Below are 27,642 nucleotides of genomic sequence, written 5' to 3' on the forward strand. Positions count from 1 at the left end.
ATCTCATGCACCCGTGGAAGAAGAGATGGCCCAGAAGTGCTGAAGGAGAGGACTTGCTCTGGGTTTACCCGATGGCCCTGGAATGAGGAGTCATTGAACATAACGTATCAGATCAATGTAGCAGTGGGATTACTTGGAGACCTGAGGAGGAAGAGGAAGTCTAACTGTCCCCAGGCACTCTCTGGGGGAGATCAGACCCACTTCAGTGATGAGGGCATATCTCCTGCCCCGTCTGTGTGCTTCCTCAGGCCACTTGCCCATCGTGGAGGAACACTTAGCGCCTGAATATTTCCAAATAGTAGCTATGTACACGATAGGGCTTAGTTGTGCACCTACCATACGAATGGCCCCATTGTATAGGACAGATAATAGAGACTGAGAACAGAACACTCATTAGGTCAAGATCACACATGTAAAGTGGCCCTGAGCCAGAATTCCAGGGTCCAGGCTTGGCAATTGGCATCTGCTCTCCAATACCACCCTCCTGGGAGAGCTCAGTGCACCTGGCCCAGATTCAGGACCCTGGGGGTGCCATCACTTCCCACCAGAAGAGTTGTGAGATTCAAGTACTTGTCTCTCAAGGGAAGTGAGGGCCAAGGGAAGTGTGGGGGGAGTGCAGCCATAAGGGCAGACCCAGCATCCCAAGGCCAGCCTCTGCAAGGGCAAGCTCTGAGCCAAGATGGTCTTGATGTGCTGGAGCTGATACCTTCCAGACTAAGACAAAGTGCAAGGTGGCCAGTCTTACCAGCCAGGTGGCTCCTTCCATTGCCTATGTTGCCTCCATCCTCACAGTGTCTGCAGTGAATGGTCAGCAAAGGCTTTGATGGCTTAGCTGGCTAAGGGAATGCAGTGTGGTGTGGAAACCGTGTCACTTGGTGGCACCGAGAGGCTACTTACCAATTAGCTTGTCTTTGAATTTAAATCTACACATAACTTCATCCTCATTCTTTGCATTATTAAAACCTTTTCCAGAAATCATCAATTCATATTCATCTGCAAGGGCGACACCCAAAGGTCTGTTATTAGGAGAGTGCTGACTTCCTTCTGATCTTACAGCTACGATGGGCCACGCTATAACTGAATTCTCAAGGATTCCAATAAGCAAGCAGCTATGTCTGAACCAATATATGGGCACACACTGGGTCTTACCTGGCATCACAAAGGGTGAAGCTGAGGTGCCTGGGCCTCCCCCTGCCGCCTTTGGCTCATCAAGCTCGTTGAAGGCACCCTGTCTGCTACCCTCCATCGGGCAAACCCAGCCACAGGTTTCTGACTTTGAAGTCCCAAGGTCTTCCCTAAGAGGTGCAGGCAGTGTTCCTTACCAGGCCTTCCCTTACATTAATGACCCGGAAACAAGGTAATGCAGGCTGAAGACATTCCTGACCCTTGTCTGAGCTGAGCACACAAGACTAAGTGCTCGTGGGCCGTTCTCACACTCAGGGGTCTGTTCCTCCTCACTGTGATTCTCTATGCCAATGGCAGGCTGGATACCCCAGGAACAGGGCCAGGACCTGGGTAAAGCAGGGCCAAGAAAGGAGGCGAGGACGCTGCACAGGAGAATCACCCATGGAGGGTGAAATCCTGTCTTAGCTGTGGTTCTGAAGTCTGCAATGACTGCTCTTCACCTCATTCTTCCTGCCGCTTCATGTACCTCACACAATGCCCCCAGGGATTCACCAAGCATTTCCTTCTGTTAGGGTGGGAGACTTTGATTTGCTAAGGTGTAGTTCTGGGCCATCGGAGAAGGCAATGGCACCCCACTCCAGTCCTCTTGCCTGGAAAATTCCATGGATGGAGGAGCCTGGTAGGCTGCAGTCCATGGGGTTGTGAAGAGACTGAGTGACTTCACTTTCACTTTTCACTTTCATGCATTGGAGAAGGAAATGGCAACCCACTCCAGTGTTCTTGCCTGGAGAATCCCAGGGATGGGGGGAGCCTGGTGGGCTGCCCATCTATGTGGTCGCACAGAGTTGGACACGACTGAAACGACTTAGCAACAGGAGCAGTTCTGGGCCATAGCCCTAGCCAGGCTGCTAGCCAGGCCATAGCCCTAGTGCCAGGCTGTCCCCACTGGCACTTCCTGGCAACTGAAATACTAACGGATCCAGAGAAGGCAGCCAGTAGGCCTAGCTCCTGGGGAGTAGATCAGGATAAATGCAGGTCTTCCAGCTACAAGCCCAAGGTCAATAGCCTCTACCCCTGTTCTCCTAGTTAAGATCATTAATTGCCCAAGATCAATTAGCTTGAGGAATATTCCTCAGAAATGTCAGCACAGCTTTGGACCTGACAGTCCCCCTCCTTCAACTCTTCCTGTAGTCCCTATCAGATCAAGGTGAAGTTTGTAAATTCTCTGTTTTGAGGAAATCAGATTTTTGGGCTGTGGGCTGAAGCTGTCCTGCTGACATGTTTTTATAGGCTCTCAAGTATTTTCAAGAAAACGGGAGTCCATGTTTAAAATGTGAACATTTTCTCTACTAATCCAGGTTCCTAGAATTCTTGGAAAATGGGAACACTTGGCATGTGTGGGTTTGTATTTCTGCATGTCAACCACTGGCTGGGGCAGAGGCTGCTGCCCTCAGAAAGGGAAGCTCTCCAGGGGCCAAGTGCTTGCCCCTAACACTATTGCCCATCATCCTTGGCTTGGCCTTGGGCCACTCCTCTTTCTCTTGGTACTTGCCTGGTCTAAGAGGGTACCTGATGCATTGACCTGTCCTTGGAAGAGCTCGAGCAACACGGAAGCATGGAGAGAGCACCGAAGCTTTGACAAAGCGCAGGGAAGGTGAACTGATCGTCTTGTGCTAAGACACCAGTGCCTTTGTGGCCCATTGAGGGCAACCTTGAGGCCCCTTAGCGACACCCCCTCCATGCCCAGTAGCCAGCAAACCAGTGCTGCTTCTGAACCCAAATCTGCCAGGTTGCTCCCCCACTGTTCACATTTCCTAAGAGCCCTGCCCACCATGGCATAAGAATCTGTATTTGTCTAGGAAGAAGCAGCCGGAACTGTGTCCTGCAAACACGCCTTTACCAGCACAACTTAGTCCAGCCTGAGCAAGGCGACTGGGCCTTAATCTCATGGAAGTATATTTCATAATTCATATTCCAGGATTATTTACTGCAAAGAATGGTTTCCTTGAAAAGTAGAACCATAAACCAATGAAACATATTTTAATTAAACTATAGGCAGAGAAGAGAAACTTTAGCTATTGAATATGGGGAAATCAGGCTCTAGATGAGGCAAAAAAAAAAAAAAAGCCAATAGAAGCTTTTCTGCCATAAGCAAAAAGCCAAAAGGAATCAGAAATGAGCAAATAAGTGCCATGCCAAAGCTTACAACTCCTGTGTTCATCCAAATGTTGTTTCCCACTAATGGGCACCTACTGCACACCAATCTTTACACTTTCTCCCTTAAATCTCCTAACAGCCCCATGAACTTAGGCATGAGCTAGGCAAGATTTACTACTCAATTTTACGCAGAGGGATACTGTGACTTAGAAAGGGCAGGTCACTTCCTCTGACCCAAGGCAGGTACAGGGACGTGACCTCAAGTGCCCAATTTAGGACACATTTACATCACGTCTGCTCCTGTCTTAATTCCAAACATCCATCACTCTGCTCTCTGGGGACATGCCCTTTCTGACCTGAGTCTTCAGCTCACAGGGCTCTGAGTTGAAACCAGAAAGCCCCAGTAGAGGACCTGGCTGTCCCAGCCGCATGGTGAAGATTGGACACAGCCTCCTCCATGTGGGTGACTGGAGGGAGGGCAGCAGCGGAGGGCGGGGCCGGACGACAGCACAGGGCACTGACCACACTGGCTCGCTGCCCTCTGCCTGGGCGCCTTCCTTCCTCCTTGGTTCTCCTGCTGCCTCCAGCTCCACTCACGTGCTGCTTCACCTCTGCAGTGGAGCCCCCCTTCTCCAGGCAGTGCTGCTCTCAAAGAGGGGCTGCTGAACTCTGGCAAGTCTCCAAAGTGGAAGGCAGGGTGGTGGTTTCAATATTTCAGCAAGAGAGACTTCCGGGTAAAGGACTTTTGCTTTGCCCAGGAAGCTGTCCCTCTTGCTTTCCAAATTCCTCTCCTCATACCCCAATTCCTCCAACAGTATCAACCACAGGAAGAAAATAAAGTCACAGGGAGGACTGAAATAGGCTTCCAGGGCTGTATTTGCTGCACATCCCACACGGCTTCACTGCCTACAAGCCCTCAGGCCCTGGAAGGGAGACTGAGTCTTTCTGGAACAGAGAACTTTCTCTCTGGAAGAAAAGTTGTACATCAAGTTGTCTGGGAGCTCTAGAGAGAGGAGCTGATGAGGCAGGCTTGTCTGAGAAGGCTGGTGGAGCTGAGCGTGAAGAGGGCGTCCAAGCTGCTTGGGACTGACAGGGGCACACAGGTGGAAGTGGCTGGCCCTGGGGAGAGGAGGCGGGGGCACCACATGCGGTGTGGCACAGCCACTTTGAGAGAGACTGGACATTGCCACCCATGAGCTGGGCTTCCCCTTAAGGCAGTAGTTGTACTTTGGTCTTGATTGCAGGGAATTCCTTTCCCAAGCTCATAGAGAGGTAAGCGTCGGGATGGTCCAACAGTATGACTTCTAACATCAACCTGTTAGGAGCAGTCTGAATATTGTCTCCCCAAGACCAGTGAAATGAATTGATCAATCCATACAATGGCGTATTATGTAGAAGGTTGGAGAATACTCTGTACTGCGTGATCCTATTGATGTAAAATATCTCTGTAGAGTATGTTTAGATAGGAATTTCCATATCAAAGTTGAACTCCGTGGTTGTTAATTGGGGAGACCATGGGATGGGACAAGGGGGGACCTTATCATGGTGGAGGGACAGCCTCTGCCCAGGCTGGTTGCAGGGGTATCCCACACTGTTCTGCACGATGTGCCCTGCCTTCATCCCTGCCCAACACAGCCTGCCCCACCCACCCTCACAGAGGGCCTCCAGCCCCAATGCGGAGCTGGACAGCAGACCTCAGAGGGAAGCCCCGCTCTGCCCCGGGTCCTACTGTGGCCTCCACTGGGCCCCACCTGCTGGCCTTCTTGCAGACACTCGCTCTGGTCTGGTCACATACAGAAAAATGAGCCATGAATAAAGCCCGAATAAACCTTCCTGCCTGGGTTTATTTGGGCTTTATTTATGGGTCAAGCCTGAATAAACCCAGCAACACACAGGAGGGATGAATCCCCAAACCATAGTGCCCAGTGCCGCAGGCCAAACCTCTCACTCATCCTTCGTGAGTCACCGGAGAGAAGTTCTAAAGCAGCAAAATAGCCTGTGGAGGAAGAAATCAGAGAGCAGCTGCCTCCAGGGGATGGGGGCAGGGATTGCCTGGGAGGAGAGCTGAGGCCGCATTCTGGGGACAACTCTGATGTTCTGAACCTTCAGTGCGCATTTTTCAGAACTCATCAAATGATACACTGAAGTCTGCTGCATTTGAAAAAACAAAACAAAACAAAACTCAATGAAAAGTGTTCCACAGGTAAAGATATGCAGAATAAAGGGTTTGTGGGTGTGGTAGTCTGATCAGTATAAGTTATTTTGAAATGCATCAAGAAATAAGACGGATTGATGAAGAGAGAGAGATAAGAAGGAGAGAGGAGTTAGATAAATATGTGACCAGGGATATTGGTTAGATATTAATTGCAAATCCAGTGGAGAGAGGAATGTTCATTGTACATTCATTTCCGTTTTTGCTATGTGTTTGAAATCTTCTGTAATAAAGTGTTGGAATAAAAACAATGAAGTGGATGATTAAAATATAATATATATATATAATGCCGTAGACACAGCCAAGCGGAAGTTACGGTTCTACTGAGTGATGAGTGACTATGAGAGACCAAGGGCTGTGAGAAGCCTGGGGGCCCAGCTGACCAGGAAAGGCTGCGGATTGAGGCGCTCTGAGAGTGACGTCTCAAGGGCTGGGTGGGCTGGACACTGCAAAGCTGGCCAAAGTTTTGCAGGAAACCCAATACCCCCACCCCCAGCCTCTGCAGCAGATGGGCAGACTTAGAGTAGAGGCTAATTGAAAGGCCCAGTTGTCTGGCTTGGGGGCCTCACCTCCAGAAGGTTACAGAAGTAGCCTTCTCTGCCCTTCAGGTCCTACGTAGAGGATGGGCTGGAGCCAAGGCCTAGGGGCAGGGAGGCCAGCAGAGGCCTCTGCCTGTTCCTAGAGGCAGCCCAAGGGTGCTGAAGCAGCTGCGTGCCTCATGCTCACATCCTCCTGGCTTTCCCTCACTAGGCTCACTGACTTATTCAGAATGACAGCTTCTACTTTATTTGGGGTCCAGGTTCCTGCCTTGAGCTTTCCCTCCCAGTGACAGTCATGCTGTGTGGCAGCTTTTGACAAGATGACAGTAATTGTAAAGGTCAGAGCAGCACCGCTGGGCCTCACTGGCAGAGGGTGTGCAGCAAGCACCTGTCACTCCAGCTAGGCCACCACCAGGCATGAATGACAACAGGCATCCTCCCCTGAGGTCTGCAAGCCCGTGTGTGTCCTGGGGACATGATCAGAGAATGGAAGCTCTCAGGTTGCTTGCAAGCTGGGATGTGCAAGGAAAGGCCCTGCACGTGGGTGGGGTCTCCTTCCATGGCCACACCTTGCACAGGCCACAGGGTCAGAGACAGGAGGGGTCAGAGAGCTTCCGCCCACTGAGGGCTCAGCTGGAGATGCTCTCACCCTGGGTGTTCTTTAACCACTTCCCTCCCCAACCTGAGCTCAGCAGAGAGGTAGGGGAAGAAGCAGGGGTCAGTGATGGAAGTCTTAGTACCAGCTCCTGTAGGTGAGGGCCACCAGCTTCTAGATCCCGTGCCAGTCGCCGTGAATTCCACTGCTTCTATGTCCCACTGCACATCTGATAGAGGGTATTGTTATTTCTACTTCTTGGAGATGAAATTGGAGGTGGTAGATATTCAGCAAGTTGCCTCGGTTTCATGTTCCTTGAGCAGCAGAGACCGGATATGAACGCTGCTCTGTCTGACCCCACAGCCTATCGCACCGTAGTCTTGCAGTTCTGAGGACCACAGCCAGGACCAGCTTCCTGGCTATGCATCCAGCTGCATGCAACTGGATGCTGTTACTGGGAGCGTGTGCTTATCCACCCACCTCAGCTCTACAAGTCCCAGCAATGTGGATGCTTGAGCTGGCACACACAGAGCTCAGTTCAGAGAGAGAGCTTCTATCAGCAATGCGATAGAATCCTCCCCAGTCTGATGCAGGGACCGTCCCAGGGGAGGGACGGCATCCTCATCAGGTTTCAGATCTCAGGGAGAGGCGTCCCCGCTGAACCACTGGGGGTAATGATAGCTGTGAGTATTTTTTGGATGCCTTTGTCAGGATCTGTTACTAGTATGACGTTGACCATGAACTATGTCCAGTTCTTTTCTTCATCCACTGAAATAATCATGTTTTTCTTCATTTTTCTGATGAGGAAAATCACATTGATATTTTATATATTGAATCGGGTTGGCATTTCAGAGGTGAACCTTATTAGTCTTGATGCATTTGTCCTTTTTTATGTTGTTGGCTTCTGTTTGTTAGTGTTTTGTTAAGGGTTTTTAAAATTAAGTTTTCCTTATTTCTTAGTTAAATTTCAAGTTTTGAGCTAAAAAAATATGTACGCTTATAATCAGCTGTAATCAGTTAGCAATATTTTTGTGTCAGGTCATTTTGCGGCATACATTAAACAGACAGAGCTGTTTGTCAATTACATCTTAATGAAGCTAGAAAGAGAAAGCAAAAGTCGCTTCATCATGTCCAACTCTTTGCGACCCCATGGACTATGCAGTCCATGGAATTCTCCAGGCCAGAATACTGGAGGGGGTAGCTGTTCCCTTCTCCAGGGGATCTTCCCAACCCAGGGATTGAACCCAGGAACCCCACATTGCAGGTGGATTCTTTACTAGCTGAGCCACCAAGGAAGCCCAATAGCTGGAAGAAAGAAGTAGTTGTACAAACACACACACACACCACAACCCCCTACACACACACCTCACACACAGTCTCTTATAGGCCCGGTGTAGTCATCTGCCCCGAACTTCTGTGCAATCACCCCGCACACTCAGATTCCACACTCACACATACAACTCACACTACACACACAAACCATATATACTGAAACCATGTGCTCGGAGCACACCCATAAGGCACACTGGACATGCTAAGAACTCACACAAACACACACCACTGTATTTACAATAGCAACTCCAGCTCTTACCTCCCACACAGATATCGGAAGGCTCCACAGAAGTAATTTCAATACAGGACTTAGTTTCGAGCTAAAACAGGAAGATGAGGGACAGGAGCAGGGGATGTGAATGGCAGGAACTTGTGGAGAACCCACCTCTTCCCGCTTCTCAAGTCCAGCCCTCACTCACTGGATCAACAATGTCTTTAAGAGCCTTGAATCCTTGGTTCACTGCAAACACGTGATACGGGCTGTCTGCAATTTCTATTAACTGCAGTGGAGAGGAGAGGGTTGGCACACAGCCAGAGGCTGAAAACACAATAGATCCTATCCCAGGAAACGGACGCTTGCCTGCTGCGATGTTGGATTCCAAGGGCCACTCTCTGGCATCTATCAGCAGCCCCCCCTCAGGAAGTGGAAAGCTCCTCCACCCGCACCTCTGGTGTGCAAGTTTACACAACACTTGCTGTTCACATGCCATGACTAGTTGTCCAAACACTTGGACTGGGGTAAAGGGACATCCACTGGGTGATGTTGGGACAGCTGTCTCTGAATGCTTTCACCAGCTGGGCTCAAAAGTGGCACGTGGTTCCCCGTTCAGAAATACCTGATGCTCCTCAAAGTTTTTTACACCCACGCAGTATACTGTCGCTCCCATTTGCCGAGCCTTGTCAGCCTACGAGAAAAAAAGCGTTGAGTATAATTCGTCAAACAAGTGGAACCCAAAGCTGGTGACGATGGTCTGGACTCACTTCTTTTACAGTTTCCTTTAGTGTCTTTTCCTCCAGAGTTCCATCAGTCAGACAGATAATCATGGAATGAACCTTGTTTTCTGCAGGAAAGATTGGGAGTTGCCTTGTGAGCAAGGCACCTGGAGGGACCTGCCTCAGGCTGCCAGGCCCACAGTGCGGCTCCCACACCTCCTCCTGGGGAGGGGCCACCTTGACCCCAGAACTGCCACCCAGAGCACCCCGAAAGAGAAGGCGCCTTAGCCCAGGACCCACGTGACAGGTGAGGAGCCTGAGCCGGGCTCAGAGTGCTTCCTAGTGACCCTCACTAGGGGCGGGTGGACAGCCTTTATCCTGAATGGCAACTACAGCTACTTCCCTGGCAAGGACAAGCCTCTCAGCTGAGCTCGGGGAGGAGCACCCAGACTGACCGACACAGGCTTGGGCAGCGGCCCCGCCCAGCTCCCTGCCTTCCCAGCAGCCTGCGCTTCCTTCCTGATGAGGCCGCAGCCCTACAGTCTACATGCCGGTGGTTCTGGGCCAAGCACAGCCTTTCCCACTGTTGGAGACACGGTCACAGGACGAGAGTCAACCACAGGGGAGAGGCTGAAGGGGCAGAGCCAGGGCTGTGGGGGACAGAGTGTGGGCAGGCAGGGGCACCAAGGCCTCTGCTCCCCAAACTGAACTCTATTTACTCACTGTCCCTGGAATTTCTCTTTTCTTTTTCATGCAGCTCAACTATAGGTCAAGCACTTGATATCTAGTAAGAACCAGGAATGTAATAGATGATCCCATGTGGTTCTCAGGAACATCCCTGGGGGAGCTTTTCACCCTCACTGCAGGGAGGAGGGACCTGCAGCACAGAGAGGGCAAGGAGCTCGCTCCTAGAGTCAGCACCAGGAGCTGGCCGAGGAGGGTGTGCACCAGCCCTCGCTGAGGCCCGGGCCTGGCTCTGTTCCCCTGAGCACAGTGACGTCAGCCGGCAGCTTACCTCCTGAGTGAGCTTGTTCAATTTGCTCAATTGCCTGCAACAAATTGAAGGAAAGTTGGGGGAGGTGAGACGTGAGAAAACCCAATAATTCTTTAAGAATGTGACAAAGCAGAATAAATTCTCAGGGCTGTAGGATCTGTACCTTTTTAAATCCTTCCTGCATGTATGTGTCTCCTGTAGGCACTATGTTCTGAAGTCTGATAAGACCATCATGAACTTCATTTCTGAAAAAAGTCAGGAAAGGGGATTGAGGAGGAATGAAGGTTGACTGTTAGAAAATAGACCAGCTGCCGGTGCCATTCTGCTCTGTGGAGCCCGCCTGGACCAGAGAACACAGTGGCCCTGTTGTGACCCCTCTGTCCATGTCTTTACACCGACAGGACTAACCCTAACGCTTCTTTGTCCATCTCCCAGTGAGCATGGAGGATGCTGCTTTTCCGTCCCTTAAGTAGGACCTGGCTTTCGATGTGCTCATCCCTTTCTCAGCAGGCAGACCTCAGGGGACTCAGCAAGTGGTGAGTCCGTGGTGAGAGGGGAGCACCCACGGATGCGCACCTGTGGATCCAGCACCCCCAACATGACTGGAGGTACTGCTGGCACCTAAGGGGTTCCTGGTGAGGGCACATTATCCTCCAATAAGCAAGGCTGAGTTTGGAGAAGTCACTCTGCTGATAACTCTGCCATGCCCCCTCATTCTCTCCCACAGGCCCCCTGTAGTAGATAGACTTGGTCCTTCCAAACCACTTCCCTCACTGGATCGGTGCTAAAGGAAGTAGTCAAGCTGCTCCATTAGAGTCTAGGGCTCCTGGGCTTCACGTGCTCTTGAAGAAATAGATGGAAGAGGCCCGAGGAGTGTCCATGTGGGCTGAAGAGCAGTGACCCCAGGCTGCCACAGGGATCTCTGTTGGCTTCTGTTACAGCGGATATTGGGGGCTGGGACTGGGACACACCAGGGGGTGGGGCTTAGGTTCAAGCTTATCCAGTGTGATGGCTGAGCCCTCACAGCAAGTCTTAGAGAATGTGGTGCCTGAAGGGTGGCTCTTGCCTCAGGCAGAAGGGATTCTGCCATAAGCTGAGAACTGCAAGCCCCTGATCCTGCCCTACCTGACCCAGCATGGGAACTGAGGAGGCCTGTGACCAGGGCCAGTGGAGGCCAAACAAGACCCTGCCCACCCATGCAAAAAAAACAAAAACAAAAAACCCCTACCCTCTTCCTGTCACTTTTGGGAAGATTTGTTTTGTTGACAGCATCTCAAATATGCTGGAACCCTCAGCTCTCCCTAGCTTCCATCCCAGGACTGAGCTTATCCAGACTTCACTCTGGCCTTTTTCTTGGCTGCTCTGCCACCTCATCCTTATTCCCAGCTCCATGCATGGAGAGAATACTAGCCTGCTTATGCCCTCATGAAGTCCACTTCTTACAACTCTACCCCATTTCCCCCTCCCCTCATTCTCACTCCTTTTCTGACACTTTCCCTTGAGGTAGACATTTTCATCTCCATTCTCCAGAAAGGACTGGGAGCCCCTCAGGAGGCTCCCTCACAGCTCCCTTGGTTCAAGTTCTCAACTCTTGGTTAGAGGAGTCAGTGGTCCTCCTCTCCCCCACGGACAGCTCCTCTACCAGAGGCCCCCAGCTCTCTTTCTGCCACCAGCCTGACAGCTCCCCACTCACTCGCTTTCTTCCACCTCACACTCACTCAGAGTCTCTCTCTGTAGGCCACAGGGACACACAAAACCATGCCTTCCCCAGAGCACTGAACAGAAAACCCAGTCCCTGTTTCTTCTGGGAGCCAGGCCTGGGGAGTGCTGTCTCCATGCACTGGCACCCCCACACTCTCTGGGTTTCAGTCATTTGCATCATGAGCATCTTAAGCTCCTGATTACTCATGAGCTCTATATCTTCCATCTCCAAACCTTTGGGCACACCTAGGATGCTGCTGTGTCATGCTTTCTTCTTACACCCAGCCCAGCCTGGTATTCAGAACCATATTCATGGGCTCCCTTGTCTCAGATCCACCAAGGGGTCAATCCACTGAAGCTCTAGCACTTCACGCCCATCCCTGCCGCCTGGTTCTGACTCTGCCTCTCTTCTTCCCCCAGTCGGCCAAGAGCAGAGACTGGCACACAGGACAGGTGCCAACACAGGCCAGTGTTCACAGAGGGCCCGCATCTGCTCCTCCAGGTCCCAGGAGTCCTCACAGTGAACTAGTTCTAAGAAACAAGAAGAGGGCTGAGAGGACAGAACAGGTGGAGAGCAGGGTTTGGGGAAGTGGAGCTGGTCGAGCAGCACAGGGTTTGCCAGTGCCAGCACAGTCAGGGCTTGGTAGGAACCAGGGAGCTGGGACTGGGGTCAGAGTGAGCATTCAGCGGAGCCCAGGCTGGCCCAGTCTGCACCCAGTGGAAACCCTCAGCTCCTAGGAGTCTCTCTGGCCCTCATTCACCAGGCCTGCCTTGGCAGATTAAAGCAGCACTTACCTGTCTGAAGTAAGCTGCATGACGGTGTGACCCTCTGTGGAGAAGGTGATGAAGGACATCCGCAGGTTAGGGCTGGGGAGGAAGCACGTGCTCGTGAGAAGCTCTATATGACACAGGCTCACAATGAGGCCAGTGTGCAGCCAGGAAGAAGGGGCACGCCAGCTTCTTTTTTCCCCACCCCAGAGCTTCTGCTTTTGGGTTCATTTCCTAAACCTGGAAGTTTCTCTAACTTTAATGAAGGACTGTATGTATCCTAGTGAAGGAAGCCTGTGGAGACATGCTGCCTTCTTGGACGAATGTACCAGGATGGCACCCTGATCCAACCTTATACCCCTCACCCTTCCAAAGTCTCTCTCTCTCTCTTAAACACACACACACACACACACACACATGTACACGCACACTGCACACATCAGATACCTATGTGTTCTTTCAGGAGGGCCTCCTAACTGGTTTCTCTTCTTCTATAAAATTCTTTGTACCTTTACTCCTCTTCCCTCCTTTACATCCTTCTCTGCTTTATTCTCACTCATCTCAGAGAAATCATTCTCCTTCTTAGCAGCTATTCATATACATCCCTCCATTTCCTTTCCCTGGACTCTGTCTTTTGGTCCATTGACACTTATCATGTTTAGGTAAGCTGCTATAGTGTGTTCTTAGATAAGCTCCCTACTGCTCCTGGGTCTTGTTTCAACACATTTTACTGACAATATCAGACTTTCCTTTTTGGCACATAACCTTGATCATGTCAGACCCCTGCCCAAGAATCACCTGTAGACCCCTATTTTTTACAGCAGGAAATCCAAGTCCCTTGGCCTGGTATTATGCGTCCTGAAGGCTTTGTTCCAAATCTGTCCTGTGCAGCCTCATCTCCCAACCTTCTTCTGCATTAACCCTACTCTCCAGCTGAACAGACCACTTACTGCACAAGAAGTCTTCTTAATAGTTTCTGTTACTCTCTCTTCCCCATCCTTCAAGACCTAGGTTCAAAATTCCACATCCTCTAGGAAACCATCCTTGACTTTTTCCCTAAGAATTCTTGCTTTTCCCTTTAATTTGCCTCATAAGACTTCTGCCTTTTTCTTTTGGCTCTTGACACCATTTAACCTGGTGTTCAGTTATCATGTTACAGGTTTGCCTGTTTCCTCATCTATAAGGTCCTTCAGGGTAGACTGTGTTCCCTACAATTATGACCTGCCTTCCAAGTACAGGGCAAGAAAACTGCTGAGACCCAATGGAATCTGCTTGACCTGTTATTTTCTGCTTCAGAACATGCCCCTGGGCTCTGTGCTCCTGACTCTAGGGGCTCCCATTCCCACTGGGTCTAAACAGCTGTGTACTCTGCCTGGTGGGGAAACACCCTGTGATTTGGAGAAGCCATACTTTTCAAACTTCTTGACCAAATCCTCCACAAAGGAATAAATGTTCATCCAGTTGTTGTTCACACTGCCTGACCTGAAAATGAAGAAGACTTAAGTTAGAGGGATGAGGTGCATCCATTATGTAGGCAGAATTTCTGCCTCCTCAGTTTCCAGTAGACCCTTTAGCAACTCCTTCCTCCCACTCCATGTGGCTGGAGGCTGCTACACACCCTCAGCAACCTCAGTGGGTCATCCTGGTGGGGAATTCATAAGTTTTGAGTGTGGGAAGGGTGACAAATTGGACCTGTGTGCTTGGGAGTCAGGAACTTTTAAGGGATGAGGAACCTCTGCTAACAAACCAGGATGGATGTGCAGCTATCACATCGGAAGTGATGTAGGATGCACTGATTGGAAAAGCCCCCAGTGATTAAAAAAATTTTTTTTAACTTTACAATATTGTATTGGTTTTGCCATATATCAACATGAATCTGCCACAGGTATACATGTGTTCCCCATCCTGAACCCTACTCCCTCCCCATACCATCCCTCTGGGTCGTCCTAGTGTACCAGCCCCAAGCATCCAGTATTGTGCATCGAACCTGGACTGGTGACTCGTTTCAAATATGATATTATACATGTTTCAATGCCATTCTCCCAAATCATCCCACCCTCTCCCTCTCCCACAGAGTCCAAAAGACTGTTTATATACATCAGTGTCTCTTTTGCTGTCTCGTATACAGGGTTATTGTTACCATCTTTCTAAATTCCATATATATGTGTTAGTATACTGTATTGGTGTTTTTCCTTCTGGCTTACTTCACTCTGTATAATAGGCTCCAGTTTCATCCACCTCATTAGAACTGATTCAAATGTATTCTTTTTAATGGCTGAGTAATACTCCATTGTGTATATGGCCTCCAGTGATTTTGGTGTGACTCTTCTGGTCCCTCAATTTCCCTTGAGCATAAACCATTCCCAGGTGTCTGCTCCTCTCTTGTCCCTTGAAAGTGTGTGTTTGGGTGCGGGTCAGGGCTCTTTGGCACAATATTCCAACAAAAGTCTCTTAGTTGGTCCTGTCTACCATTCCTTCTGCATCCTCTAGGCTGCGACTAAATCTCAACAAATAGTGATGACACCAAGAGTAGATTCTTTTAACATCATCAAGATCATCATTCATTGAGATGTATGTACCAGGCACTTCACGTTACATGTTTTCCAATTCCAGAACAACCGCATGATATCAACGTTATTTTCATTATTCAGATAAGGAAGCTGGGGCTCTCACAAGTCATGGAATTTTCCACAATTTCCATAGCTGGTATGGGACTGAACCCATTTCTAGCCTTAAAACTCATGCTCTACCTATTGCACTGAGCAGATGCGTGTGACATGGCTATGTCCAACAATCACTGTTGTTTGGTCTCTAAGTCATGTCTGACTTATAACCCCATGGACTGTAGCCCACCAGGCCCCTCTGTCTGTGGAATTTCTCAGGCAAGTATACTGGAGTGGGTTGCCATTTCCTTCTCAAGAGGATCTTCCTGACCTAGGGGTCAAACCTAGGTCTCCTGCATTGGTGGGTGGATTCCTTACCACTGAGCCCCAGGAAAGCCCATGTCCAACAATTCAGTTCAGTTCAGTCACTCAGTCATGTCCGACTCTTTGCGACCCCATGAATTGCAGCACGCCAGGCCTCCCTGTCTATCAACAACTCCCGGAGTTCACTCAAACTCACGTTCATCGAGTCCATGATGCCATCCAGCCATCTCATCCTCTGTCGTCCCCTTCTCCTCCTGCCTCCAATCCCTCCCAGCATCACAGTCCTTTCCAATGAGTCAACTCTTTGCATGAGGTGGCCAAAGTACTGGAGTTTCAGCTTTAGCATCATTCCTTCCAAAGAAATCCCAGGGCTGATCTCCTTCAGAATGGACTGGTTGGATCTCCTTGCAGTCCAAGGGACTCTCAAGAGTCTTCTCCAACACCACAGTTCAAAAGCATCAATTCTTCGGCACTCAGCCTTCTTCATAGTCCAACTCTCACATCCATACATGACCACAGGAAAAACCATAGCATTCATAGCAATAGAAAAAAATAGTCCTAAAATTTGTGTGAAGCAACAAAAAGCTCCAAATAACCAAAGCATTCCTGAGAAAGAACAACGAATCTGGAGGCATCATACTTCCTGACTTCAAACTCTACTTCCTGATTTCAAAGCTATAGTGATTAAAACCATATAGTAATAGCATACAAATAGAAACAGAGACAAATGGAACAGAATAGAGAACCCAGAATTAACGCCACATATAATTAACAAATATTTGAACAAGGGAGCTAAGAGCACCTATGGGGAAAAGATAATATCTTCAACAAATGGTATTGAAAAAATAAAGCACATGCAGAAAAATGGAAATGAACCTGTATGTTACACGACTTCCCAAAACTAACTTTAAGTCATAAGACCTGATACCATGAAACTCCTAGAAGGAAATATAGAGAGAAATTCTTTAAAATTAATCTTGCCAATAACTTTTGGGGATATGACAACAAAAGCAAAAATCAACATCAAGCATAAAACTTCTACAAAGCAAAAGCAACAACAACAAAAAAATGAAAAGGCAACCAATAGAATGGGACAAAATATTTACAATCACATATTGGATAAAAGGTTAACATCTAAAACATATAAAAGGCATATACAACTCAATTAAAAATACCCAAACAATCTGATTAAAAAGTGGGTAGAGAAATAGATACTTTTTCCAAAGGAGACATCCAAAAGGATGGCAAGTACATGAAAAGATGCTCCATGTCACTAATTATCAAAGGAATGCAAATCAAAGACCACAATGAGATCATCTCACACCTGTTAGGATGGCTATCATCAAGAAGGCAAGAGATAACAAGCACTGGTGAGAATGCACAGAAAAGGGAAACTGTTAGAGTGTTGATGGGAATATAAATGGCTTTAGCCACTATGGAAAACAATATGGAGGCTCCCGAGAAAATTTAAAATAGAATTACCACACCAGCCAGCGATCCCACTGCTGGGTGGGGAACTGAATGGGGAATGAAAACAGAGTATTGAAGGCACATACACAATTCCATGTTTATTGCAGCGTTATTCACAATAGTGAAGATAACAGAAACAGCCTAAGTGCCCATGAACAGATGAGCAGATAAAGGACATGTTGTACGTACATGCAGTGGAATGTAATTCAGCCACAAAGAGAAGGCTGTCCTGCCGTTTGTGTCAGTACTGATGGATCCTTTGCTAAGTAAGATACGCCAGACAGAGGAAGACAAATGCTGTATGTTATCATTATATGTGGAATCTAAAATAGCCAAACCCCTCTAAACACGTACAGTGGTGGTTACCAGGGTCCTGGGGAGTAGGCAGTGCTGTTTAAGGGTACAAACTTGCAACTAGTTGACAAATAAATCTCAGGTAGCTAATGCACAGTTTAGTGAACATACAACAATAGTTTATTATAATCATTAAGCTTTCTAAGTGAATAGATCTTAATTATTCCCACCACAAAAAAGAAGTAATAATCATGTGATGTAATAAAGGTGCTGTCTAAATATACTTGATATATGTCAACTATATTTGAAGGAAAACAAGGATTTTTAAAAAGGAAGAAATAAAGAAAATCAGAAAAATTATATGTATATATTGTATATGAAAATATTGATTTGTAACCATTAATGCCCATGTAGCCATAAAGAAAATATCTCTAGTAGGTACTGAACATAGTTTCATGCAAAGGAAGTAAAAAGGGAACCAAAACCTGTTACTTAAAAAAAAAATCAACTAAACACAAAAGAAGGCAGAAATGGAGAAAATTAAGGAGAAAAAAAGCTAAAAGACATACAGAAAACAAATAGTAAATGTCCTTCCCTATCAGTAATTACTTTAAATATACATGGATTAAACTCTCCAATCTAAGCATACAAATTGCCATAATGGATAAAAAAAGATGCAACCATGTTATGACTACAGGAGACTCACTTTTGATGTTAAGACACCAGGAGGTTAAAAATGAAAGGATGAGAAGAGATACTTCAAGCAAAGATAAATCCAAAGAGAGCTGGGATGACTATTAGACTTTACATAAATAATTGTTATGAAAGACAAAGAAAGACATTATATAATTAAAGGAGAGTTACTTCACTGAGAAGACAAAAAAATTACAAATGGATATGCACCAAATATCAGAGAAGCAAAATTTAAGAAACAAACAGATGTACTGCTAAGTCGCTTCAGTCGTGTCTGACTCTGCGCGACCCCATAAACGGCAGCCCACCAGGCTGCCCTATCCTTGGGATTCTCCAGGCAAGAACACTGGAGTGGGTTTCCATTTCCTTCTCCAATGCATGAAAGTGAAAAGTGAAAGTGAAGTCACTCAGTCGTGTCTGACTCTTCCTGACCCCATGGACTGCAGCCTACCAGGCTCCTCCGTCCATGGATTTTCCAGGCAAGAGCACTGGAGTGGGGTGGCGTTGCCTTCTCCAAACAGATGTAAGGGAGATACAAACAGGTCTACAACAACAGTCAGACACTTCAGTACCTCACTGTCAGTAATAGAACGATCAAACAGACTATAAGAAAATAGAGAAATAAGGCAATAAAGGATGTGAACACCATCACAAGCCAATTGTACCTAACAGATATGTATAGAACACTCTTCTCCTAAACAGCAGAATACACATTTTTCTCCAGGATAGACTACAAGACATTTCTTTAAAAGTCTTTTTAAAAATATTTATTCATTTATTTTCTTTTTGGCTGTGCTAGGTCTTCGTTGCTGTGTGAGGGCTTTCTCTAGTTGCAGGAAGTTAAGTCAATTGCATAAAATAATCTGGAGATTCACAAATATGTGGACATTGTTTAAACAATACCTTTTTAATCAGCGAATGGATCACAAGAGAAATTAGAAAATAGGAGACACATGAAAAAAGAACCAAAACAATACAGTGAAAGTAAAGAGGGAAATTTGTAGTTGTTAACAGATTCATTAAAAAGGAAGAAAAATATCAAATCTATAAACTAACTTTATAGCTTATGGAACTAGAAAAAGAAATGAAAATTAACCCAAACTAGCAGAAGGGAGGAAATAAAAAAGATTATAACAGAGATAGAAAAAACATAGACTAGAAAAATAAATACCAGTGAAATAAAAAAATTGGTACATTGAAAAGATCAGCAAAATCTACAAACCTTTATATCCACTGACTTAAATAAAAAGGAGTGACTCAAATGACTGAAATAAGAAAACAAAGTGGGACACCACTACTGATTTTATACAAATAAAAAAGATTGTAAGAGAGCACTGAAATTTGTAAACCAACAAATAACCTAGATGAAATGAGTGAGTTCCAAGAACACACTGGACTACCAAAACTGAATCATGAATAAACAAAAGCTTGATTCAGTAATCAATAATCTCCCAACAGAGAAAAGTCCAGGACCAGATGGTATCCAGGTTAATTCCACTAATCATTTAAAGAAGAATTAACAGTAACCCTTCTCAGAATCTGTTAAAAAATTGAAGATTAAAGAACATTTTCAAGCTTATTTTATGAGGTTTGCATTACCCTGATACCAAAGCTAGACAAACGCTACAAGAAGAACACAGAATAATATTTCATATGGATATAAGTGCAAAAACCTTCAATTAAAAAATCTAGCAGCATTTGAAAAGGTGGGATTTATTTCTTTAATATAAAGAAGGTTCAACATACAAAAATTGAACAATGTAATTAATAAAATCAGTATATTGGAAAACTGCATAATCATTTCAACTGAGGTAGAAGAATCACTTGATAAAATCTAAAATCCCTTCATAAAAACACTCAAATTGGGCACAGAGAAAAATTCTCTGAAAAACATGATAAAGGCTAATATATGAAAAACCTACAGCTAGCATAACAATGGTGAAAGACCAAAAGCTTTTCCCCAAAGATCAACAGTAGTACAGGATGGCCACGTTCATCACTCCAGTTAACATAAAATTGGAAGTTATGGCCAGAGCAACTAGGCAAGAAAGAGAAATAAAGGCATCCAAATTGGAAAAAAAAAATATAGCATCTCTGTACTTGGGTAATATAATCTTATATGTAAAAAAACCCTGAAGATTTCACAAAAACATTTGATTTAATAAAGCGATTCAGCAAACCTATAGGATATAAAATTGACATATAAAAATCAGTTATATTTCTATATATTAATAATGTATATTGGAATTCTGCATTCAAATGGGTATATCTTTCCTTTTCTCCTTCGCCTTTTACTTCTTTTCTTTTCACAGCTATTTGTAAGGCCTCCTCATACAACCATTTTGCCTTTTTGCAATTATTTCTCTTGGAGATGGTCTTGATCCCCGCCTCCTGTACAATGTCATGAACCTCTCTCCATAGTTCTTCAGGCAGTCTGATCTATTCCCTTGAATATATTTCTCACTTCCACTGTAGAAATGTAAGGGATTTGGTTTTATTTAGGTCATACCTGAATGGTCTAGTGGTTTTCCCCACTTTCTTCAATTTAAGTCTGAATTTGGCAATAAGGAGTTCATGATCTGAGCCACAGTCAGCTCCTGGTCTTGTTTTTACTGACTGTATAGAACTTCTACATCTTTGGCTGCAAAGAATATAATCAATCTGATTTTGGTGTTGACCATCTGATGATGTCCATGTGTAGAGTATTTTATTGTGTTGGTGGAAGAGGGTGTTTGCTATGACCAGTGCGTTCTTTTAGCCAAACTCTATGAGCCTTTGCCCTACATCATTCTGTACTCCAAGGCCAAATTTGCCTGATACTCCAGGTATTTCTTAATTTCCTAATTTTGCATTCCACTACCCTATATTTCCTTTGGTCATGTATGAATGTGAGAGTTGGACTGTGAAGAAGGCTGAGCGCTGAAGAATTGATGCTTTTGAAGTGTGGTGTTGGAGAAGACTCTTGAGAGTCCCTTGGACTGCAAGGAGATCCAACCAGTCCATTCTGAAGGAGATCAGCCTTGGGATTTCTTTGGAAGGAATGATGCTAAAACTGAAATTCCCGTACTTTGGCCACCTCATGCGAAGAGTTGACTCATTGGAAAGGACTGTGATGCTGGGAGGGATTGGGGGCAGGAGGAGAAGGGGACGACGGAGGATGAGATGGCTGGATGGTATCACTGACTTGATGGACGTGAGTCTTGGTGAACTCTGGGAGTTGGTGTTGGACAGGGAGGCCTGGCGTGCTGCGATTCATGGGGTCACAGAGTCGGACACGACTGAGCAACTGATCTGATCTGATCTGACCCTATAATGGAAAGGACATCTTTTTTGGGTATTAGTTCTAGAAGGTCTTCTAGGTCATCATAGAACCATTCAACTTCAGCTTCTTCAACATTATTGGTCATGGCATAGACTTGGATTACTGTGATATAATGGTTGGCCTTGGAAACGAACAGAGATCATTCTGTCGTTTTTGAGATTGCATCCAAGTACTGCATTTTGGACTCTCTTGTTGACTGTGATGGCTACTCCATTTGTCCTAAGGGATTCTTGCCCACAGTAATAGATATAATGGTCATCTGAGTTAAATTCACCCATTCCAGCCCATCTTAGTTCACTGATTCCTAGAATGTCGATGTCCACTCTTGCTGTCTCCTGCTTGACCACTTCCATGTGCCTTGATTCATGGACCTGACATTCCAGGCTCCTGTGCAATATTGCTCTTTACAGTACTGGACTTTACTTCTATCACAGTCACATCCACAACTGGGTGTTGTTTTGCTTTGGCTTCGTCTCTTCATTCTTTCTGGAGTTACTTCTCCAGATAGCTGTGAAAAGAGCTCCAAATAGCTGTGAAAAGAAGAGAAGCGAAAGGCAAAGGAGAAAAGGAAAGATATACCCATTTGAATGCAGAGTTCCAAAGAATAGCAAGGAGAGATAAGAAAGCCTTCCTCAGTGATCAATGCAAAGAGACAGAGGAAAACAATAAAATGGGAAAGACTAGAGATCTCTTCTGGAGAAGGAAATGGCAACCCACTCCAGTACTCTTGCCTGGAGAATTCTGTGGACAGAGGAGCCTGGTTGGCTGCTGTCCATGGAGTTGCACAGAGTGGAACACAACTGAAGCGACTTAGCAGCAGCAGCAGCAGAGATCTCTTCAAGAAAATTAGAGATACAAAAGGAACACTTCATGCAAAGATGGGCACAATAAAGGACAGAAATGGTATGGATCTAACAGAAGCATAAGATATTAACAAGAGGTGGCAAGAATACACAGAAGAACTATACAAAAAAGACCTTCATGACCCAGATAACCATGATGGTATGATCATTCACCTAGAGCCAGACATCCTGGAGTGTGAAGTTGAGTGGGCCTTAGGAAGCATCACTACTAACAAAGCTAGTGGAGGTGATGGAATTCCAGTTGAGCTATTTCAAATCCTAAAAATTGATGCTGTGAACATGCTGCACTCAATATGCCAGCAAATTTGGAAAACTCAGCAGTGGCCACAGGGCTGGAAAATGTCAGTTTTCATTCCAATCCCCGAAAAAGGCAAAGCCAAAGAATGCTCAAACTACCACACAATTGCATTCATGTCACAAGCTAGCAAAGCAATGCTTAAAATTCTCCAAGCCAGGCTTCAACAGTACATGAATTGTGAACTTTCAGATGTTCAAGCTGGTTTTAAAAAGGCAGAAGAACCAGAGATCAAATTGCCAAGATTTGTTGAATCATTGAAAAAGCAAGAGAAAAATGCCTTCTGCCTTATTGACTATGCCAAAGCCTTTGACTGTGTGGATCACAACAAACTATGGAAAATTCTTCAAGAGATGGGAGTACCAAACCATCTGTTCTGCCTCCTGAGAAATCTGTATGCAGGTCAGGAAACAGCAGTTAGAACTGGACATGAAACAACAGACTGGTTCCAAATAGGAAAAGGAGTACATCAAGGCTGTATATTGTCACCCTGTTTATTTAACTTCTGTGCAGAGTACATCATGAGAAACAGTGGGCTGGAGGAAGCACAAGCTGGAATCAAGACTGCTGGGAGAAATATCAATCACCTCAGATATGCAGATGACAGCACCCTTACGGCAGAAAGCGAAGAGGAACTAAAGAGCCTCTTGATGAAAGTGAAAGAGGAGAGCGAAAAAGTTGGCTTAAAGCTCAACATTCAGAAAACAAAGATCATGGCATCTGGTTCCATCACTTCATGGCAAATAGATAAGGAAACAGTGGAAACAGTGACAGACTATTGTTTTTGGACTCCAAAATCACTACAGATGGTGACTTCAGCCATAAAATTAAAAGACCCTTGCTCCTTGGAAGAAAAGTTATGACCAATCTAGACAGCATATTAAAAAGTAGAGACATTACATTGCCAACAAAGGTTTAGGCTTCCCTGGTGGCTCAGAGGTTAAAGTGTCTGCCTGCAATGCGGGAGACCTGGGTTCAGTCCCTGGGTTGGGAAGATTCCCTGGAGAAGGAAATGGCAACCCACTCCAGTATTCTTGCCTGGAGAATCCCAGGGACAGAGGAGCCTGGTGGGCTACAGTCCACAGGGCCGCAAAGAGTCAGATACAACTGAACGACTTAACTTTCAACTTTTCATGGTTTTTCCAGTAGTCATGTATGGATGTGAGAGTTGGATTATAAAGAAAGCTGAGTGCCCGAAGAATTGATGCTTTTGAACTGTGGTGTTGGAGAAGACTCTTGAGAGTCCCTCGGACTGCAAGGAGATCCAACCAGTCCATCCTAAAGGAAATCAGTCCTGAATATTCAGTGGAAGTACTGATGCTGAAGCTGAAACTTTGGCCACCTGATGCGAAGGACTGACTGATTGGAAAAGACCCTGTTGCTGGGAAAGATTGAGGGCAGGAGGAGAAGGGGACGACAGAGGATGGGATGGTTGGATGGCATCACTGACTCAATGGACATGCGTTTGAGCAAGCTCCAGGAGTTGCTAGTGGACAGGGAAGCCTGGTGTGCTGCAGTCCATGCGGTTGCAGAGTCGGCCACTACTGAGTGACTGAATAACAATACTAATAATGAACATTCTAAGAAGGAAATTAAGAAAACAGCTCCATTTACATTATCAAACAGAATAAAATCCTTAAGAATTAATTCTGTTTAATAATGTAAAAGCTGTGGTACGTATACACAATGGAGTATTACTCAGCCATTAAAAAGAATACATTTGAATCAGTTCTAATGAGGTGGATGAAACTGGAGCCTATTATGCAGAGTGAAGTAAGCCAGAAGGAAAAACATAAATACAGTATACTAACGCATATATATGGAATTTAGAAAGATGGTAACAATAACCCTGTATACGAGACAGCAAAAGAGACACTGATGTATAGAACAGTCTTATGGACTCTGTGGGAGAGGGAGAGGGTGGGAAGATTTGGGAGAATGACATTGAAACATGTAAAATATCAAGTAAGAAACGAGTTGCCAGTCCAGGTTCGATGCACGATACTGGATGCTTGGGGCTAGTGCACTGGGACGACCCAGAGGGAGGGTATGGGGAGGGAGGAGGGAGGGGGTTCAGGATGGGAAACACATGTATACCTGTGGTGGATTCATTTTGATATTTGGCAAAACTAATACAATTATGTAAAGTTTAAAAATCAAATAAAATTAAAAAAAAAGAATTAATTTAATCAATGAGACAAAGTGAAGTGAAGTGAAGTGCGGGATTCCCTGGTGGGTCAGATGGTAAAGCATCTGCCTGCAGTGCGGGAGACCCGGGTTTGATCCCTGGGTTGGGAAGGTCCCCTGGAGAAGGAAATGGCAATCCACTCCAGTGAAATTCTGTAAATATGTAAGTCATTGGAAAAACATGATAAGGAAAATCATAATTTTTTCTATGGTAAGACAATCAAGCTAAGTCAAAACTAAAACATGCAGTGCATGCCCCCATTTGTGATGGACTGTTCCCAAATACACATTGTGCACTAACCATATCCCCTCAAGATAGAAGGATATAATCAACCTCTGAGGATAATGGTCCCTTTCTTCTGACGCCAGTATTGTAAGTTTTAAGATCAATTTTTTTTCCTCATCCTGGCAGGGGATCATTGACCTAAAAACTTATTCTTTATATGCATACCTGGCTAAAATCTCGGATGAACTTTACATATAATGTTAACCTGTCAGTGTGGTATATGATTCTTTGTCTCAAAAATATATAAAACTGCATCTATAGCTCGTGGTAAGTAGAACAGTTCTCAGAGATTCTGAGACTCTGTCTCTTAGGTTATAATCCTCTGTTTGGTTTAAATAAAATTCTCTACTTTTTCTTCTTTGCCTAATTGTTAATTGACTTTTCATCAGCAAACATTACATATTCATGGATTAATGGCCTTAATATTGTTATATTGGCAATACTAGCTAAGGGTATCTACAAATGCAATGCAGTATCTATCAAAGTCTCAACAGCATTTTTTATTTTTTTTTGGTAGAAATTGAACAATCCACCCCAAAGTTCATATGGGATCTCAGGAAACTCAAACAGCTATAAGCAAAACCTTGAATAAGAACAAAGTTGTAGATTCCCATTTGCTGGTTTCAAAATTTATTACAAAACTACAATAATCAAAGCAGTGTGACTTTGGCATAAGGACAAACATACAGAAAAACGGAATAAACTGGAGAGCCCAGAAATAAACCCTCTTATATCTGTTTAATTGAGTTTTTTTTACAAGGATATCAAGACCATCCAAAGTGAGAAATGACAGTATTTTCAACAAATGATGCTAGGAAAACAGAATGTCTACATGCAAAAGAATGCAGTTAGACTCTTACCTTATACCTACATGGTATATACAAAAGTTAATTCAAAATGGATCAGAGACCTAAAAGTAAAGGCAAAAACTAATAAACTTATAACAAAACATAGGGAAAAAGCTTCATGATATTGGATTTTGTAATGGTTTTTAGATATGACACCAAAAACACAGGCAACAAAAGAAAAAAAGCAGATAAATCAAACTTCAAAAAAAGTAAAAACTTTTGTGCAAAAGATACCGTAAACAATGAAAAGATAACCTACAGAATGAGAGAACAGTTGCAAATCATATATCTGATGAGAAACTGATATCCAGAATGCATAAGAACTCCTACAATTCAACAACCAAAACCAAACAACCCAATTAAAAAATGGGTAATGGACTTAAATATACATTTCTACAAAGAAGATATACAAACGGACATTAAGCACATAAAAAAGATGCTCAGCATCACTAGACACTAAGGGAATGTGACCCAAAATCACAGCAATGGCTATTATCAAAACCAAAACAAAATAAAACAAACAAAACACTTGGAAAGTGATGTCTCAGAGAGAATGTAGAGAAACCGAAACCCTTGTACACTGCTTGTGTGAATACAAAATAGTGCAGCCCCTGTGGGAAATAGTATAGCATAGTGAACATAGTTAAACACAGAACTAAAAGCATACAGTGATTCAGTAACTCCACTCCCAGTGGTATGCCCCAAAGAAGTGAAAACAGGGACTCAAACAGATACATGGACACAAACGTTTGCAGCACTACTCACAATAGCTCCCAAATGGAAACAATCCAAGTGCTTCAGCTCAGTTCAGTTCAGTCGCTCAGTCGTATCTGGCTCTTTGCGACCCCATGAATCGCAGCACGCCAGGCCTCCCTGTCCATCCATCATCAACTCCTAAAGTTCACCCAAACCCATGTCCATTGAGTTGGTGATGCCATCCAACCATCTCATCCTCTGTTGTCCCCTTCTTCTCCTGCCCTCTATCTTTTCCACCATCAGGGTCTTTTCAAATGAGTCAGCTCTTCACATCAGGTGGCCAAAGTATTGGAGTTTCAGCTTTAGCATCAGTCCTTCCAATGAACACCCAGGACTGATCTCCTTTAGAATGGACTGGTTGGATCCCCTTGCAGTCCAAGGGACTTTCAAGAGTCTTCTCCAACACCACAGTTCAAAAGCATCAATTCTTCTGCGCTCAGCTTTCTTCACAGTCCAACTCTCACATCCATACATGACCACTGGAAAAACCATAGCCTTGACTAGACAGATCCTTTGTTGACAAAGTAATGTCTCTGCTTTTCAATATGCTGTCTAGAGTGCTTATCAACAGCTAGGATAAAGAAAATGTGGTATATACATTAAGTGGAATATTATACAGGCATAAAAAGAATGAAAATTTGATATATGCTACAACATGGATGAACTTTGAAAAGCATTTTGCTAAGTGAAATAAGTCAGACACATAAGGCCAACTAGTGTGATTCCACTTGTATGAGGTCCCTCAATTAGGTTAATTCACAGATACAGAAAATGGGACAGAGGTTACCACAGCTGGGAGAGATGAACGGAGTTGCTGTGTATTAGGTTCAGGTTTCAGCGTCCTCTGCTGACCAGAGCACATAAACCATATATAGCCTTTCCCGAGCACCTTCTAGAACAGCCCCTCCCTCAGCACTTCTCATCCTCCTGTCCTAATTTGCCCTTTGGTGTTTATCCCCATCTAATACCCTATTTCCTCTCTGATTTATTTCTCGCCTCCTAAAATGAAAGCTCTAAGAGGTCAAGGACTTTTCAGGTCTTGTTTGCTGCCTTATCCTCCCTGCCCCAAAACAGTGACTGGGGTACTGAAGTTTTCCAGGAATCATTTCAGTGAGCGGATGAGCAAGGGAAAGAGGGAGTGAATAAGACTGCTCACCAAGGGATGAAAGATCCAGAGAACCTGGGAAGTGTCTGAGGAGGTGTCTGGCCTGCACCCCACTTCCCCACAAAGGGCACATGGGAGAGAGCGAGCCAGGGAGTCAGGGCTGGATCAGGGGCCCCCGCGGTGCAGGAGAGTTCCCAGGGTGTGCGACTCTGCCTTCCCTGGCAGTTTATTTTACGCTCA

General features: G+C 45.2%; 1 protein-coding gene across 2 annotated transcripts in view; it reads right to left on the minus strand.

The window, feature by feature from the left end:
* ANTXRL (ANTXR like) overlaps nt 1-27,642 on the minus strand; it is a 44,286-nt gene that overhangs the window by 13,712 nt on the left and 2,932 nt on the right. For both annotated transcript variants that reach the window (XM_015461057.3, XM_015461058.3), the window contains exons 2-10: nt 13,767-13,838; nt 12,384-12,455; nt 10,051-10,132; nt 9,909-9,942; nt 8,942-9,021; nt 8,797-8,865; nt 8,380-8,460; nt 8,220-8,280; nt 898-993 (exon numbers count right to left, since the gene is read on the minus strand). In XM_015461057.3, the coding sequence (XP_015316543.2) occupies nt 898-993; nt 8,220-8,280; nt 8,380-8,460; nt 8,797-8,865; nt 8,942-9,021; nt 9,909-9,942; nt 10,051-10,132; nt 12,384-12,455; nt 13,767-13,838 (647 nt within the window). The remainder of the gene's footprint in view (nt 1-897; nt 994-8,219; nt 8,281-8,379; nt 8,461-8,796; nt 8,866-8,941; nt 9,022-9,908; nt 9,943-10,050; nt 10,133-12,383; nt 12,456-13,766; nt 13,839-27,642) is intronic.

This window comes from Bos taurus, chromosome 28 (genome assembly GCF_002263795.3).
Source record: "Bos taurus isolate L1 Dominette 01449 registration number 42190680 breed Hereford chromosome 28, ARS-UCD2.0, whole genome shotgun sequence".
Lineage (NCBI taxonomy): Eukaryota > Metazoa > Chordata > Mammalia > Artiodactyla > Bovidae > Bos > Bos taurus.